This window comes from Copadichromis virginalis, linkage group LG18, assembly GCF_057382275.1.
Source record: "Copadichromis virginalis isolate Kocher_CV1m ecotype Utaka linkage group LG18, C_Virginalis_male_GT1.1, whole genome shotgun sequence".
Taxonomy (NCBI): Eukaryota; Metazoa; Chordata; class Actinopteri; order Cichliformes; family Cichlidae; genus Copadichromis; species Copadichromis virginalis.
The window spans coordinates 23635588-23653446 of NC_140635.1; the positions used below are offsets into that span (position 1 = coordinate 23635588).

Genomic DNA, 17859 nt, shown 5'->3' on the forward strand with positions numbered 1-17859 from the left:
TGTTAAAATTTTAACCTCAGCTCACGCAAATCAAGGTTTTCAACAGGAATCACTAGCAACTGTGGGTTTAGTGTATTGTCCGAGGGTAATGGCCAGGGATTAAAACACCAACCCCGGGATTAGTGGACAACCTTGACAACCAGCCTACACCGTTGTTTGATGTGCAGCACTTTCCAGAATGACTTCATGCGCCCTGATACGTTAAAGGGACAGCTTACAAAAAATGGCTGATGTGCAACAAATTTCTAAGCAGCATAAAACTCTCAAAAAAAATAATATATACACAAAATTATTGCCTTTATTGCCAACTGAATGCCAGAGACGTGCCTGTGCATGATCATTCAGGCCAAATCTAACTATTACAGCTACAGTCAGCTCTGATTCTGATTGGTACTCTCGGTGAAATATTATCTTATTCATTGCTACCCTTCACTCTGCTCTCAAAGACTGAAGATTGTAATGTCACTGAAGGGATGGGGACATCACCGCACACAGAACGGGTTGAGAGAATAGGTTATGGCACCAGGAACACACTACCACCCACACACGAACACGACCACACACATACACACACACACTGGGAAGCTCGCCCTCGAGGTGTAGTTTATGTGGTAATGTGCTTTAGATTGGGGCTGTGTGTGCAGAGAGGATGGGCTGGGTAACAGATGGACAGGAGTCTATTCCCTGGGCTACCAGCCTTCTGCTTACCACACCGCCCTGCCAGCTCCACAATCCTCATCCATCTCCTTCACTCCTACACCCCCACCTCCCACCAAACCCCATCTCCTATGACATCCCATTCAATCTCTTTTGTTTCACAGCATCCTGCTGTGTTACGCAACTTACTGCCATCTTTTCATCTTCCATCATCTCCATTTGACCTCTTCCATCCCCCCTTTCCCTTTTTCCTCCTTATTTACTCCTAGCGAGCAAAGGTTCTTTGCCAAACCAGGGCGTAATCCCTTGATTTTCCTTCATGTATTAACAGCCTGAGCAGTCATGCCTCTGTTTCTTCTTTCATTCCTGCTGTGCTGGGTAGATGGTAGGTGCTCTCATGCCAAGCTATCAGCCACATGCTGCAATTTTAGTCTATAACATGTTGGAGCTCCACATTAGATAAGTTTTCCTTCAAGGGGCCAGTGTACATTCGATTAACACCCTCGCTCTGGACGGGAAGTGCAACGTTTAGAGCAAGCCGGTACAGTTTGCTAAAATGCCCCTTAGCTAGCATGCTAGCTGGCCCTCTCTGTGGCCAGATCACGCTCGCTGCACTCAGAGGGACTATAAAAAGAGCAGCTCCCTGCAGCCTCCTGTGCTGGCAGGGTGCGGCCCTGCTTCGCTGTTACATCTACGACTGACAGCTCAGTGAAGCAGGGATGCCGGTTGAAGGCGAGCGTGCAAAAGAAAGCACCTCTTGAGTAGACACAGTGTGTGTGCGTGTGTGTGTACAGTATATGTGAGGGTTTTTTGTTTGTCTTACCTCTGATAATGGACAGCTTTGCAGTGACAGACTTCTCGTCTACGCTGTTACGTGCCACACACTCGTAGGTGTTCTCATCTCGGGGACCTCTAAGTGGTTGGATCCTCAGCACAGCACCTGCACCATCATCAAACTCTATGGTCTGGACAGCCACAGAACAAGACATATTAGTCACAGCAGAGGAGGCACATAAACCCTACTATTAGAGCAGCTGACTATAATGTTGCATGTCAGCACCTCGGCCCAGTGTGTGTTGTGTTAATATCACAACAATTACAGCTAAGCACTTCATCATGCCCCACCAGAAAAAAAGAAATATAAATAATAATAATACATACAAATAATGATTTTGTTTGCTCTTCTCTACGGAAATGCTAGAGGTCAGGCACAGATACAAAACATTTACCTGTGCTCACACATTTACCTGGAGCGGGTAAAGGAGGCAGTTTCTTGCACAAATACACTTCATCTGGGTTGATACTTACTGAGATGGGGGGGTTGAATGAGGTCCTCTGGTAGAAACTGAGTATTTCTAACCATTAGGTCACAGGATCAATACACAGTCAGGCCTCTACTGAGCCACAAGAATTTACTCTCTGGACTAGGCTGCTGTATAGCTCCATGACAGCAATATGTGAATTCAATAGGAAGTAAAGTCAGTAATACTTAAGGGTCCATTGATTAGTTTTATTTTAGGTTTGTAAAATGATCGGACGTTTAATGGAACCTTGTGATCTACTGTATATTGGAAACATGTATTTTTAAACAATTATTTTTCACTAATAGTTTAAATGTTGGGTCTCTTTATCTTCTTGATAATACTGATACCGCCTGTTTAACTTTGGAGCTGCAGCCAAGAGGTCAGTTAACTTAGATCAGCATTAAAGAAGGTGTGCGCTACACTTAGCTTCAGCATAGACAAGCTAGCTGGCTAATTGCATGCGTAGAGTACTGATTTAGCATGTAAAAACAATAATAATAAACCCTTTAATACGTTTGGCATATTATACTTATTGTACAGATTAAACAAACAATGAATTACCTTTATATTTTTATTTTCAGAGACTTAAAAAGAACGAATAGCTGCTTCACCCAGCTACCATTCTGTATGCTAAGCTAAGCTAATCAGCGCACTGGTGTAGCCTCTTATTTAATCAGACACATCAAAGATACCAGTCTGTGTATTTCAAAAATTTGTGAACATACCTTGATTCCAAAACATATTTTTAGTATTTTATATTAAAATAAAATAAAAAATAACTGGAAAAAAAACTATTTCTCACATACATAACAAAGTTTTATCTTAACAGTTTTTCGCCTATCCACTCTCTGTATAAATTTATTTACAGTGTAACGTCAAGGTTGTAATTAATGTATACATTCAAATAATATGCATGTTTTTTAAATGGATTTGCATATTCATATCTGTCATGCAGTTACAGTAGGAGTTGAACATTGAGCACTGTGACAACCACCTCGATACGCTGGGAGTTGACCTTCTTGCCCTTCTTGTTCCAGTAGACAGAGGGCTTGGGATTGCCTGTGGCTTGGCACACAAATGATGCTACACCTCCTGATACTCCGATCTGGTCTGTGGGAGTCTTGGTGAATTTTGGGGGAGCTAAGAGAGAGAGAGAAAAGGAGGGAGAAAAGTGAGTGAGGGATGGGGGAAAATTAAAACAAGACACCAGAGGGCTACAAATGAACTCCACAACCAGCAACAACCGTCCCCGCTGACCACGCCCCATTTCACTGTCAGTGACTGGTCAGGCCGACTTGTGTTCTGATGGCTATGTGTTGTGCTTACTTCCTGGGTATCATCTAGAGGACAAACTGAAGGACTTCCTGTGGGCCATAAATAAAAGATGGGGCTGGGCTTCACAGGAACATCTCTTTCTCTCTCTCCGTCTCTCTGCTTTCTCGAGGGCAGGCTGCCATTGTATTTCATGCAGCACAGGCTGTCATGACACATGAGTGTTTCACAGGTAGGTGAAGTGTTGGCTGCAAATTCACAGCATATAATTGGTTTAAATGTATTAATATCAGAGGTGTCATTTTATGCCTGTGCATGCCAAAGAACTGCACAGAGATCCTGATGATGTTAGCAAACACAATGAACACAGCAGCACAGGCTTTTGTTAATTTTCAGAGTCGACTCAAGGAGACAATTTCATCTTGGAGGCCGAAAGCATCTTAGGTGGGACATATGAGCGCTGCGGTCGCCCTCTAAGACGAAAACAGCAATTTCCAAGTGTGATATTGAGCCAGGCGTAGCGAACCTACACTTCTCACAGCGGCTGAGTCAGATCAGTCAAACAACCTCATGCATCCACCCTTTGCTATCTGTCTGTGGCCTGTTTCCATGGTGCCCAGCTTAACTCCTCCTCAGCTACAGAAACACCGCTATCCATCAGGGTGAAATCAGGATGACCCTTACCATGGCAACCTGGATGCCTCCTCCCCTACATCTGGGTGGGTGAGGTCTGCCTGTGTTGATTCACTTCTGCTCTGAAGACCACACAGGAGCAAAAAAAAAAAGAAGCCATGCCTATCAAGAAATCACCAGCAGATTCTAAAGCCTTTTTGCACGTCTTCCCACTCCTACTCACTTCGTTGGTTAACAGCCATGCAGAACACTTCCCAGTGCCTTGACAGTAACTGGAATAACATTATGTCAAAAGACTGCTCCTGTCCCGACTGCCCCGTGTTGTCTCTTAAAGACCCACTCTGAATGTCAGAAATAAAGTGGTTTGCCATAATCCGCACAGGAAGAAGCAAAAAGCTGGTACAGTAGAGTCAATCAGAACAAATTTATGCCCACCATTTTGGGATTCAAGAGCAGGGTAGTTTTTTCTGAGGACTCTTAGAAAAGCACAGACTATTGAGCAGGCTGCTGGTTTTTTCTGACAACAATATAAGAACTATCAAAAAATAAATAAATCAAAAAAGACTAAATGCCATGGCTGAAACTGCTTTCTCCATCCTATAGGGTTATGAATGAATTTCATGTTCTTCTTAGGGATTGAACATGGTTTTCGGTGGCTTTACTTTGAGTCCAAAACGTTTTCTATGTTCTTTTTAATGTACTTCAACACCAATCCGCGTGCAAAACCTACCCCACTGGCAGTGTTACCACTTAAGCCTCTTCTGAAAGCCAGAGAAAAGCCCTACAAGCTACTGGCTCTGGATGGATGTGGACTGAACAGCAACTAGTTATGAGAGGAAGATTCCAGAAAGCTGCCCCGAAAAAAGAGGCACTAATGAGAAACCGTGGCTCTTTAATACCAAGTCCCACTCTGTTTCCACGGAACAGGATGGTCTACCACTGAAATACCTATTGTCTGTTTTTAAGGGAGCACCTTTGTAACCGGTAATCATTTGACTGAAAGACTGACTGCTGCTGAGCTGAGATACAGCTGGCACCTGCAGGCGTAGTGCCATGAGTTCGGAGCTTGTTTCAAGTAACGCTGTGGGCTAAAGAGGAATAAGTTTGGGTTGGAAATTTTCTTTTGGGGGAATTAGAGTAACCTCTTGTGAAATGTACAGCTCTAAAAGACGCTACTTATGGCAAAGGTATTAGTGCAACCAGCTGTGGTCTGACAAGCCCTTAAGCCACTTTAATAATGCATCTCTTCCTGATTGTGTGTTTTTTGTTGTCAACTTTGTTTGCATTTCCTGGCTAAATGCGTGACAAAAATGAAAGGAAATTTAAAAATAAAACCTCCTGTGATACAAAGATGATGACTGCAGAGTACGATGTGTTGCTGGGCACATAAGAGACGAAAATAAAAGGAACACTGTCTCGGAAGAGGATCGCTGTCAGGGAAACGCTAACAATGTTTTGCATAAAATTCGACAAAGTGATGGTGAAGCATAATATCTGAAATTAATTTTCAATAATTTGGAAAAGAGCTGAGTTGAACCAGTAAATACTCAGAGGCACTGAGGGCCTACTAGCAAATCTCTCGTTTTTAGAAGTACTTATTGTCCATTATATGGTGTAATCTGTTTACCTAGGCTAATTTGGTCATTGTTCTGCTATACATATTGTTAATGGAAGAATTCCAGTTATGATTTTATCTCCTTCGTTACTCAGAAAGCTAGAGAGATTTGGATCTACAGGGAAAGAAAGATTATTTTCCCCTCCACAATACTATCTGCTCTGCTGAGCAACACTGTAGGTGGTCAAAAAGCAGCAATATTCAGTCCCACAACATTTCAGCTGAAAGTTGGCTGTTGTGTAATTTTTTTTCTCTTCACTGAATATAAAAAGATTTCAGATATGATGTCAGTCTTATAAAAGAACCGTGGACGCAAATTGGTTACGCAAATGGGAGATGAAAAAAAAAATGCACGAGGCAACTGCCGTATCTAATGGTGAGAGGTGCCATCTCTGTCTTTAACCTATCTTACCTTCTTATCCAAGAAAATCTAAATATATCAGTTTAGTAACATTTTCAGAGCTCTGACAGCTGTGTGTGTGTGTGCATTTGTGTATCTTATGTGTGTGGCCAACTGAGGCAGGAAATTTGTGGAAATGTTGTAATCAAGGAGATGATGAGGAACATGCTGATGGAACCTCCTGGCTTATCACAACACATTAACAACGCTACAGCCCTAAGATGATGTGCTGACGGGCCTGGATCCACTCCTCTCATACACACACACACACACACACACACACATATATACAACACACACCGCACACATAGACTCACATACACACACACACAGAATCAAAGACGCACACACACACACAGCCACATATATATACACGTCTGTGCCTCGCATTCATTGCTGACAATATACCAGCTGCCATTCAACTGAGAAAAAGACAAAAAGACAAAAAAAGACTACCAACACATAAATAGACACAGACAGACAGACAGACAGACAGACAGACAGATAGACAGACAGACAGATAGACAGATAGACAGATGTACCTAGTGCTTCACCCACGCTGCTCAAAGGTCTGGTTAGCAGGATAATCAAAGGCAACAGCAGACACAGGGGAGATAGGCTAATCCACAGCCCCAGGATTGGCCTTCTGGCCTGGGCCAGGACTCCACCAGTCTTGGGCCGAGGCATGGCACCACCGTGGATTGGTTAGAGATGACGGAGATTTGAGTAGGGCTTCACTCAACAGGGATAGGCACTCTGCAGACACAAGAGAAAAAAAAAGAAGGAAGGTCAGGCATATTTCCGTCACCTCTGATTCATCATTCTGCTTTTAGAGCAGCATCTGAAATGTCAACGCACCATGAAGGAAGAGGGAAAACATACAATACTTTATACTAATGTAGAAAAAATAATAAAAACACGAAGAAAATTAAAGACATATTCATGCTAATGCAGGATTAGGTCTTTTGATTTAGTCAGAGCACTTCTGACTTGGGATTAACAGCTCAAGCAGGCCAGCTCTGGCTGAACTAATACCAGAACAATAGAGCCACTGCTCAATAACTATGACAAGAAACAGACCGAAATAGTTTCCAGCATACTGCTTCTGTATTAATAAGTCTTCTTTTCTAGTGAGCCGTGAAATGAGCTGCAATGATACAGTTTTAAGTTCTTTTTTTTTCTAAGACGTCCTAATAATTTCATTTTGCTCTGGCCTAATTCCTTCTTAGCGTTCAGTATTTTAGTTTTCTGGTGCCACATAAAAGTGTTAATGGAATAATACATCCAGAGTGTACCACCGTAATGGAAAACACTCAAACAAAGAAGAGTGGGGGGGGGGGGGTCAGTAGGAATGCGGCAAAATTCAATAACGGCAAACGTATCAGAAGCTGCTGCTTTAATAGATGTACCCCCTTCTTGTTAATCCCTAGCCTTGGGGGGGGATCTCCATCAGCATCTCTTTTTTTTCTTTTTTCCACTCTCTTTCTTCACACAAACACAAGCGCACATGGGCACACAAATCTGTAAGACTGAACATAATTCAGCTCTGTCTGCTTACAGAGATTTAGACAAGCTGTGCAGAAGCTCCCCGTCTGGGAGTCAATAACTCCTCAGTCCTATCGAGCTCTTCCGACCCCCACCCCTCTCACCCGATGTGTCAGAACGCAGGTGGGGAGGCCAAATGAGAAAGGAGCCTTTGTTAACCTGTCATAAATCACGCACATACATGTTCTCCTTTCAAGCAGCAGTACGGGATAACATATACGCTCCCAGGGAGACATAATAAGCATTAACAGGTGACAGGGCAGGCTGTGATTGGCACATAAATATGCGCAAACACCCATAAGCACACTTTCACCCTGACATCCGCCGATACGCTGCCAGAAATGGAGGAGCAGCGATCAGGCCGACACTTAGTTGCCTTTCCTAAGCGAAAGCGGCATTTCTGGTGAGTTACATATTCAAAGTCTCCTCCAACCACTTATTGAGCTAATGACCTGCTCATAAACATTACTGTCTGCCAGTTCCTACACTAAAAATAGCTCGACTGAAAACATGGCCGTCTATCTGATAGAGACTCTTCTCGCCGCTCTGCCCTCGCCTTATCTAACGCCGTGTAATAGCCGCTGAATAGAAAAGCTTTCAGCGTCCCCTTTTCAATTGAACAATGTGATAAGAAAAATCAGATCAGAGCTCATTCGAGCACCATTGGTAGCATGTTAAGTAAATTCCCCTCTTACGGAAACTCAATTTGCCAGCGTTAATCTAACCAGGGTTACTGTTCTGCGTAGAGCCACATGGCCACTGAAACATTAGGCACTCCTTGCATGATGCAGCGTCTGCTACCACTGTCCTGTGTGCTGGATTTGCTGTGGCACTAATATCTCTCTGTGACCTCAGTCCAACCCTTTCTATCATTTCGTTTATCCCCTCCTCCCTGTTGTCTTTTCACCTACTGACAAAAACCCCTCTCTACCTCTACCTTCACTATAGACGCACAGCCTCTAATCCTTAATCTTACTCTCGTCACACTCCTGCATTAGTCTCAGTATTCCAGAAATCTCCTCTTCTCCCATTTCCTTTCATCCGCTTCCGCCCCTCTCCTCCCCGTTTTTCTCTTTTCCTTCCTCGATGCCATCTTCTCTGTGATACCCGATCATTCATCTCCTTTACTCGTTTTTGTTTTTTTTATACGCACTCTAACCCCTGCTTGTATACAAATCCTCTTCCTCCGCCCCAGCTGCCCTGCACCGGCTGCTCCAGCTGTTGTTGGTCCATTGACACAGTTCAAACAAAAGAGCTTAGAGCATCCTACAGCTGTGAAAGTTGAGGGAAGAAGCCAAAACAGATACACAGAAGCTCCAGCAGGAGCAGACCCAGCAGACCAGGCCCATCTAAGCATATCTGAGCTCGTGCTTATGGTAACTAACAATCGTCTTCACCTCTCAGCATACAAACAGTCAACAACCAGGCACGTTGCTCATTGCCGAAGCAGAATTAAAAGGTGCGAGCACAAAAATTCTCATGACTCAGGCCAATAACCCCTCAGAGATACTGCAACTCCCCCCACCCCGATCATCCGAGCTCAGCATCCGGAAAGAGAGAGGACAGCAGGGGTTGTGCTTATTACCTTTTCAGTGTGACAACACAGATGGTCAGCCAGACAGATAGATTGATGGGGATGCGTGTGCTATTTATTGCGGGGAAGCCGATAATGACACCAAAGCTCAGGTGGTGAAACGTACACCGGTTATTGTGCCCCATCAGGCTGATGAAATAACATTGTTTAGGTGGCATCCAACCTGGCCCTGCTCCGCTGGGGCCCCTCGGAAAGATGACATGTTTTGTTTTCCTCACCTCGTCCTCCCACCCCGCACCTTCCTTCCCTCCACCCTCCTCACTCCCTCCCTTCCCACCGTACCCGCGATGCCTTGCACCACAAGTGGGTTGAGATGGTCTCCCAAGGCCCGTCTCCATGACAACGAGCCACGAGCACTCATGGAAGGACCAGATCTGTTTCCTGCTGCACCACGTTAGCTGTGAGTGAGCACACCTGATAAGGAGGCTCGTGTTGATTCCTTTTACCTTTAATTTGGATCCAGTTCTGGGAGTAAGCATCAAAGGAGTCTTGTAGAGGAGGAATCAGTCCAACTATACATATGTATATACGTAGTCTGGCATTTATAATTACAGGGAACGCAACTGAAATAAACAGAAATAAACACATGGCTGTGCACCACTGAGTTATTTTTGGATTTTAATGAGAATGCATGCACTGCAGTTAGCCTTCTCTCACATTTTTATCAGTGATTCTGAAATCATGTACACAAATATGGGCACTTAAACTTTTTCGGCACAAATATAACCATGTCTTGAATTATGCACGTTTTAGTGCCAGCTTGGAGTGGAGGCATTTGGAGTAGAAATCCTGTATCACTAACATACATGGCCAGACTAGAAGCGATATTACTTCATGTTTCTACGACCCTGGACCCTGTAGGCAAACGACACTCGCAAATGCTTGCACACCCACAGGGCCGTGCGCACACAACACGAACGCACACACATAAACATGGCAGATGGCAAAGCATCATGGGGGAGATTGGCACTCGCTCGCTCACACTTCCCTTCACTTTCTCTCTTAAACACACAGCCCACAGACACACACACGTTTATGAACACACACACATGCTCACACGCTGAGGATCAGAAGCACAGGATGAAGTACGGCTTACTGCAGGCATGAGCTACACCGCCCTGGTTACATTTTTAGCAGTGGAAATAAAATATCTGAGGCTCCTCTCTAACAAGAAAAAAAACAGCTGTCACTCAAACACGGAGATGCCCCCCACCCCCTACCCCTCCCTGGAATTTAAATGCATATGTAGACCTGCGTACTCCAACTAAACCTCCATCGGTCTTGCTTAATGCTGCAGGATGCTGAAGCAGGGGCTGCCTCATACAACGCGCATCCAAACAGCGTTATCAGGGGACATTTTGACAAACACCAATAAAATTCCCAACCCGCAGCTACCATTTTCATCACGGGTCTGAGCCTATAAACAAGGCTGCTGCTGGAGTTTCAAATCACACCTCTGAGAGCAAACATGACTCACAGAAATAGCCTAAGAAACATGTAGGCATGGAAGGAAAACCCATATATGTCGCGTGCGCTGCCTTCTTTTCTAATCGTCACGTAGCACATAACCGAGGGGAAATGCGGATCATCAATTCATTGATGAGATTGTGACTTTTCTGTCATCCATTCATTTAAGCCTTATCCCAATTACTGTTATTCTCTATCTTCACTAAGTGACTATTTTGCTTTAAATCATGTCACACTGAGCTGAGTAATTAGGGGGCTTGATGGTTGGTCAGGGGAAAAAAGGCAATTTAAAGGCACCACTCTGGTCTCAGTTAAATTGTGACTTGCATTTTTCTTCGACTTAGTTAATAATTACTAAAGTGAACTATGAATGAAAGCACTAATTGCACACAAAATGATTACTTGTCCAAGAGAGAATAACAGCTTTGCTCATAAAGAAAATAAGATTGGAGGATTAGAGTGGTAGTACTTAGTAGTGGTAGTACCGCAGTACGGTTTACACATTTGCTTAGCAAGTGAAAGCTCCCAGGTTCAATCCTAGGAGAAAACACAAACCTGTTTGGGTTACGTCAGGAAGGGCATCTGGTATTTAAAAAAAAACATCTGCCAAATTAAGCACGGAGCGCTACCTGCTGTGGCGAGCCCGTGTGAAAAAGGGAGCAGCTCAAAGTATCTTGTTGTAAAATTATAAATAACTATCCTTAACTCTGCCAGATCTGACTTACAACATCTCAACAATTTTAAAAAGTACATTTAAAAACAAATCACTAGAAATTATCTGTCGTCTTTTTTTATTTGAAAATTATGCATTTTCATTTTCCTATTTGGATTAGTAGACGGAGAACAGCATACATTATTAATACATGTGTCTTTGTTCATCAGTTCTTCTGTTTGTTTAATTTGTTTCTTGGTCATACTGTGTGACAGGTGAGTGCTGACTTTAATTCCTCATTTGTTTCGACACCTTGATGTAGCTGACGGTTTGCTTTACTTGAATGTTTTAGAGAGATTTCTGTTTGCACAGTTTTGATGTGAACATACACAGGTATTCAGGGGTGGGTTTGGTGTGGGTGCTACTGTGGGTGCTTTCAAATCTTTCTGTCTCCAGCAGGAAGTTTCCTTTTATACCTTATTATAAGCTCTTCAGAAAGAAAAAGCAGCATGGCTTTCTCATTATGATGAAATAAGCTTTTACAGATTAAATACACTTTCTCGGGATGATAACAAAACAAAATTCAAAACTGAATCTACCCACATACTCTCTCAGGCTTTCTCTGGTGGGGAGCGTGAATTTAGCTTTAGGTCACAGTTTAATTAACTGATCACCCCACAGCTAAAAAGAGAAGAGCTTTCCTGGACTCTACGCTTTGACTTTCCTCATTTTAGCCAGATTTGCAGCAACGTCCTGGGTGTCTGACCCCTCTTTCTAATCCCAGCATTAAGAGAAGATGCCAGTACAGCCTTTCTCTCTGCACATCAGCACATCAATAAAATTATACAGCAGCACGAGCATCATGTGACTATTTAAGCATTAAAATCGCTGTTCCCCATTATAAAGAAAAATCTGGACGCGCTTCAGTTTTTCCCCATCAAAACTACGTTTCCGAGCCAAGACGACACACTGATTCGTGATGATGAACAAAGGGAGGGGTGGAGAGGAGAGACAGAAGCGTGACTAACCAAACTAACTTTCACTTTGACCTCAATCGCTGCATACCCGGGACGGACTAAAGCTGCCGTATCCCAACAATGGTGAGGCAAATGTACACCCACGCGTCTTAAAAGGGGCTCCAAGGTCAGACTGACCAACACAACTAGAAAGAGGCATCTCTTTCTGATGGATAAAACAGCCTCAGATAAGCCTAGCAACAGATGGACTAGATCCTGCTAAGCAGGAAATGCCTGTAAAATGCTATAAAAGTGTACACAGGCCTGATTATCTTACGGGAGGTCAGAGGGTTGACACGCATTTACTGGCTAAGGAAGTCCTTGTCGCCTCCTCGCAAGAAGTTAGATTTGATCCTTCTGGTGTCCTTAACATTTCAATGAGAAAAAGATCCTTTCCTAATGTCACACATCTGTTAAACACATTCATTGCACTGGTATTAGATTACATTTAATTAAAAAAATTAAATTACTCTCTGACCTTTATTTTAACAGCTAAGGGTTCTTTAATACCCTGCCACCTGTTTTCTGAGGTGGTAGTTTTACCCATTAGCTGCTTACACCGAGTTTAAGTATGTTACTGTCTGACAAGGCTCCAAGTCGAATGAGTGATTTTGAAAAAATATGATAGTAATATAATTATGAAGCCAGTACACACAAGGGCCAGATGGATCTGATTCTCAGCTGAACGTTGTGTGTAATCTTTATACTTGTTAAGATTGGTAGGAAAGCCAGGATATTTAAGAGTCAGCCCAGAATCCATAGGCCCTGACAACAGGTCCCATATTCATGATCTATGCATCACAGAACTGTGTGAAAACCTTGCAGCTTCAATTTGACAATTTTTCACGCTTTCAAATAAGTTCAAGGATTATTTGCTTCTCCGTGAGCTCAGTCAATTTTTCAACCCCTTAGGCTCATAAACCTCTTTCAAATCCCTTAGGGTAATGCCAAAATGCATTGTCATCCAGCTAAAACATGGCTCTTTCCTCCCTAAAAAAAAAAAAAAGAAAAGAAAAAAAAAAAACAATTGACATTTTAGCAGATGCGTTTTCACCTGACAGATGAAGGTTTTTATCTGACAAAAGCAGAGGAAGAGGATGCGCGCGTGTCCACATGCAGACACCTACGCAATGCTCACTCAGCTGAAACGGCAACACTGAGCTCGCAAACACCCAAACATAATTCGTAATTTTCTTTCAGCGACCCAATCCCCCCCCCGCACCCCCTTGTTTTTTTGCCTCCTCTGTTGCCGCTTCTTCAGAGGCAGCCGATCTTCTGTGCAGCGGCTCATTACGCAGGCTGATGGTTGAGCCCTTGTCAACTCACTGTCCAATTAGCATATCCAAGGCTGGCACAGACTCTTATCCCAGCGGGAGAAAGAACTGTATATACATACTGATGTCCACATAGTTATGCACTTGCATGTACGTCCCTAATTGTTAAACAGCTCTGACATATGAGAAAAGATGCAGAGTGTAAATTGTCCGCTCCTGATTCAGATGTAAGCAGGGCGATTGCTTCTTTACATAAATCCAAAACACTGGTAATAAATGTGTTTTAGATGAATTATCAAGCCCATCAAGCAAAACACACAGGACTGAGGCTCCCTGACAACACAGAGCACCTTCATCTTCCTGGACGTCATTGTCATCGTCCTGACCATCATCATATTTCACTTGCGCTTCATTAATGGGACATGCCACACATTTTTACCTCCACGTTTCAGCTCTTTCTCGAAACCTACACATCAGCTAGGAGACAAAGCCACGCTGTGTGAAGCGGATTTCAGAGCCCGTTAAAAGCCTCGAGAGTAATAACAGCAGCCTTGAGAAAGACAGCGCCTTTCTGATTTACCATTCATACATAACCCAACAACGAGGATGTCATTAATGTAAGCTTCACGGAGAGTCTTCAAACCGATTCATCTTCTTATTGATTTATAAAAATGAAAATCACTGTCTGCAAACACACAGCAGATGGTTTAAAGTCCAACACGCCCCGGGCATAACCTTACAAGTGTTTAAAGGCAGCTTTTGTGCTGCGATTTTGAAGCGACCCTCCTTTTAATATTTGCTCAGGTAAACGATGTGCAACCGCTTCGGCAGGTCCTTATTCATTTCCTGTCGACACATTGTTTGTTTGCCCAAGAAGCCACTCTCTCCAGAGTATTTTCGCTGCCATGGTATCACCTGTCTCCTGTGGTCACATGACACGCCGTCCACTGAGAGCTCATTAACTCACAACTGCAGCACTTTTCTCCAGCAACACTGAGATCATCTGTAGAGCATCAGCATTCATTTCACACGCCACACTGTTTGGTATGCAGTTAAGGTCAATGTAAAACATAAAATAAGGCAAAACACTGAAAACTTGCAATGTTTTTGCCGCATACGCCGGTGAACGAATCCTATTTACGTGCTACACAGGCGCTACTCTTAAAAGGTCTGTCACTAACCAGCCATTGCATGACTTCCTGATGGAGATGAGATTTGTGACGCCAAATGAATTTCTCCTTGAGGGACAATAAAGTTGTGAATAGAATTGAAAAGCGAAGTAATGGGGTAGAAAAACTGCATTTGTCCTCTGCCTCAGAACTGAAATCAGTCGGGGAGTCTGTCTCGGTAAGTAAAGAGATGAAATGCTTGTCAAGGGTAACAGACTTGTGCACGGACGCCTTTCACCAATGACTAGCCATTACTCTCACCCCTGTCAAGCAAACACTTCATCCAAACTGGCATCCTTCAGTGCTGCGGAGACAGAGTAATCATGAAATGCCACAGACAAATGTGGAGGTGCATTCAAGAGCCATGTCAACCAGGCAGGCCCGGCACCTGCACACACACACACATTAAAGACTGCAGAATGCTCCTGCTGAATCAGGCCTAATCCTCCGGCTTTTAAATTTCCCCTCTGTGATTTGTGACGATGGAATAGAGCCACAAGTTTCCTGGACATCGTCCCTTTACCATCCTGCATGGTAAAGGTCTTCATAGCAAAGCTGTTTCACTAAAGCAATAAAGATGTTCTTTCAAAGGCAACTGGCATATGGAGGCACGCCAAAACCTTTTCTTTTATTGGACGACTAGCGCTGACAGCAGGGTTTAAATAGGTGGCACAAGCACCGGGCTTATTTGCAGGGAAATTTAAAATCATTAAGTCTGCTGTAATGCGGAATTACTCACATAAAGACTATTTTAAGTTGACTAGCTGCCGGTGAGGTTGTAATTAACAGCAGTGCTTGGAGTTGAACACACAAGAACGCAGGGGTAATGTTTGCATTGTGAACCTAGTTTGTTGTTTAGTTTTAAACACAGTGTATCCAAATAAAGCCTTGGGGGGTTGGGACTGCTATTAGCGTTGTGGGTATTTGATCAGCAATCATGCTGCTGAACAGTAGGATTCATCCTCTATGCAACATGAACTAAAGTGTATGAGTTTACATCTAATAGCTATAGACTGACAGTGCTATCCTTAAAGCCACAATCAGCTAAGAAACCTGAGCTAACTTTATCAAATCCAGTCTTCTGCCACACAGCGTGTACCATAATGACATAATGGTACTAAAAAAGGGATTGCAGTATATGACAGCTATACAGATGCAATTTTTCTGCCTCCATGAGCATTCGCATTGGCTTTATTACACCAATTAAACCAAAGCCATATGATTTTATGCTTTACAAGACCTCCAATCAGAATGATTTTGGCATCACTTCATCCAAAATTAATTGATGGAAACCTACACTTTCTTCAAAGAGAAGGGTTTTTTGTTTGCTTGTTTTACTCCACGAGTTGAAAATACCTCAGAGAGCAGCCAAGTGCTGCTGTGGAGGAGCATGGATTATTCTGTCAAACATTTCTAACTGGACGCTTCAAAACAAATGGTATCCCCTCTTTCACCAAGTCCTGATTAGTCAGTTTGTCTCCTGCTTTATCAGCCCTCTTGTCAGTCAACCTTATCCTCCTAATGACTCCTGTCAGTCAGGGATGTAACTGTCAACCCGTGTCAATGGCTGCACGTCGTCCTCCCGTGACTTGATAACGAGCTGTGCACGTCAAAGCACTTGGCCATTTTCAGCGCAAATGTTTGCACGCGCCTCATCTTGAAATGCGCCGAAATTTCAACAGGAGAAACTTCTGCAACGCCCGATGATAAGAACGAGTTAGCTGTTCGGAAGGAGAACAGGGCTGACCCAGGGGAGAGCGAGGTGGCGGCGGCGGCAGCAAAACCTCGTTTGCATAAGGGAGGAGGCCGGGGGGGGGGAGGGCTGAAAATGAAGGTGAAGATCTCTTCAGATGTGGCAGTTGTGATGAAAAGAGAAGCAAATGACTGAAGACAAGAGGTGGAGAAGAGAGGTAGTGGAGCAGCGTGCATTATTCATCCCTGCTGACACATCAGAATCTCTGATTCATCTGGAGAAGGGCATCAGTCAAGTCAAAACCTATCTCTGAGCCTTCACTCATGTGTACGCACGGGAACACAGACCCATGAAGAAAAGACACACTCACATAACCGCAAGTGACCCTTGTGGTCGAAGAAAGGATCATAATGGGTCTGGTTTAAGAGACGCATCTTTACATAACTAGATTATAGTGCAGGTTTCAACTGTTAAAGCAGCTACCTAATACTTTTTTGTGTACTTTAATTATTTGTACACATCATCAATTTTAAAGTAGGGCAGCTGTGGCTCAGGAGGTACAGCAGGTCATGTACTGACTGGAAGGTTGGTGGTTTAATCCCTGGGTGCTCCAGTCTGCAAGATGCTGTTTGAAGTGTGAATGCTACATAAAAAAAGGTCCTGATGTATAAAGAGCTCTGAATGTTTGACTCGAGTAGAAAAGCACTATATAAGAACCAGTCCATTACACAATAAGCATGTCTCGACGCACTCTTGGAGCCAGTTTTGAACTTTTATCATTAGATGTGGTGATGAAGCCATAAAGTGGTCATTTAGTATGTGATTGTTGATAATTGTGTGTGTGTTTCTTTGCAACTAATGTCGTCATATGAATAATCTGATGGCTGGACGATTACCAAAATGAACATATAAAATACCACAGAATATACTTCCTACATGCTATAGAAAGGCTCAGCCACCTCATTTAACCATTTATGAATTTGATTAGCTCAGAAATACTAATTCGACCACCAGAATTTTGAAAAGCATTAATGCTATGCTACGATGATATGATAATAAGGAAAGCTGGTTTAATGCCCAGCCATACTAAAGATAAGGGTTAGATTTGGATATAAAACAATATAGTTTTAGTGTGCATCCTGATAGTCCCTCATTCAAGTTTCATTCCAGTTATTAGGTCAAAAAATAGATGTTTTGATTTTTAAAGGGTATTGTTTTGAGTAATGCGGTGCCTCCAACCACATTACACAGGCGTATCGGCTTCATTCTGCATGCTGTATATGAATTGCTTTCAGGAGCATATAAATAAACAGAGGCAAAGCAGACAAAAGCTCACTGTTTGGAAGGCTTTGAAAAGGTCAATTAATATCTATTCCTAGACAACAACAAGTTGTTTTTTCCCTCCTTCTTGTAATACAGGTGGCTACGCTCCCAGCATCAAAGTCGCACGCCTTTATGTTCTCCTTCCTTCCTTCCTTCCTGGTAATGGAGGGTAGGCACAGAGCCTGGCAAAATCCAAAGATGGGCATAGCATGTAACACAGGGGAAGAACGTAAGAGAGCAGAGCA

At 43.2% G+C, this 17859-nt stretch overlaps 1 protein-coding gene across 1 annotated transcript in view; it reads right to left on the reverse strand.

Moving 5' to 3' along the window:
* LOC146687891 (receptor-type tyrosine-protein phosphatase S-like) overlaps positions 1 to 17859 on the reverse strand; it is a 71283-nt gene that overhangs the window by 51399 nt on the left and 2025 nt on the right. Inside the window, exons 2-4 of the mRNA XM_085438810.1 lie at positions 6424 to 6637; positions 2956 to 3101; positions 1481 to 1622 (exon numbers count right to left, since the gene is read on the reverse strand). Coding sequence (XP_085294936.1) covers positions 1481 to 1622; positions 2956 to 3101; positions 6424 to 6568 — 433 coding nt within the window. The 5' untranslated portion in view covers positions 6569 to 6637. The remainder of the gene's footprint in view (positions 1 to 1480; positions 1623 to 2955; positions 3102 to 6423; positions 6638 to 17859) is intronic.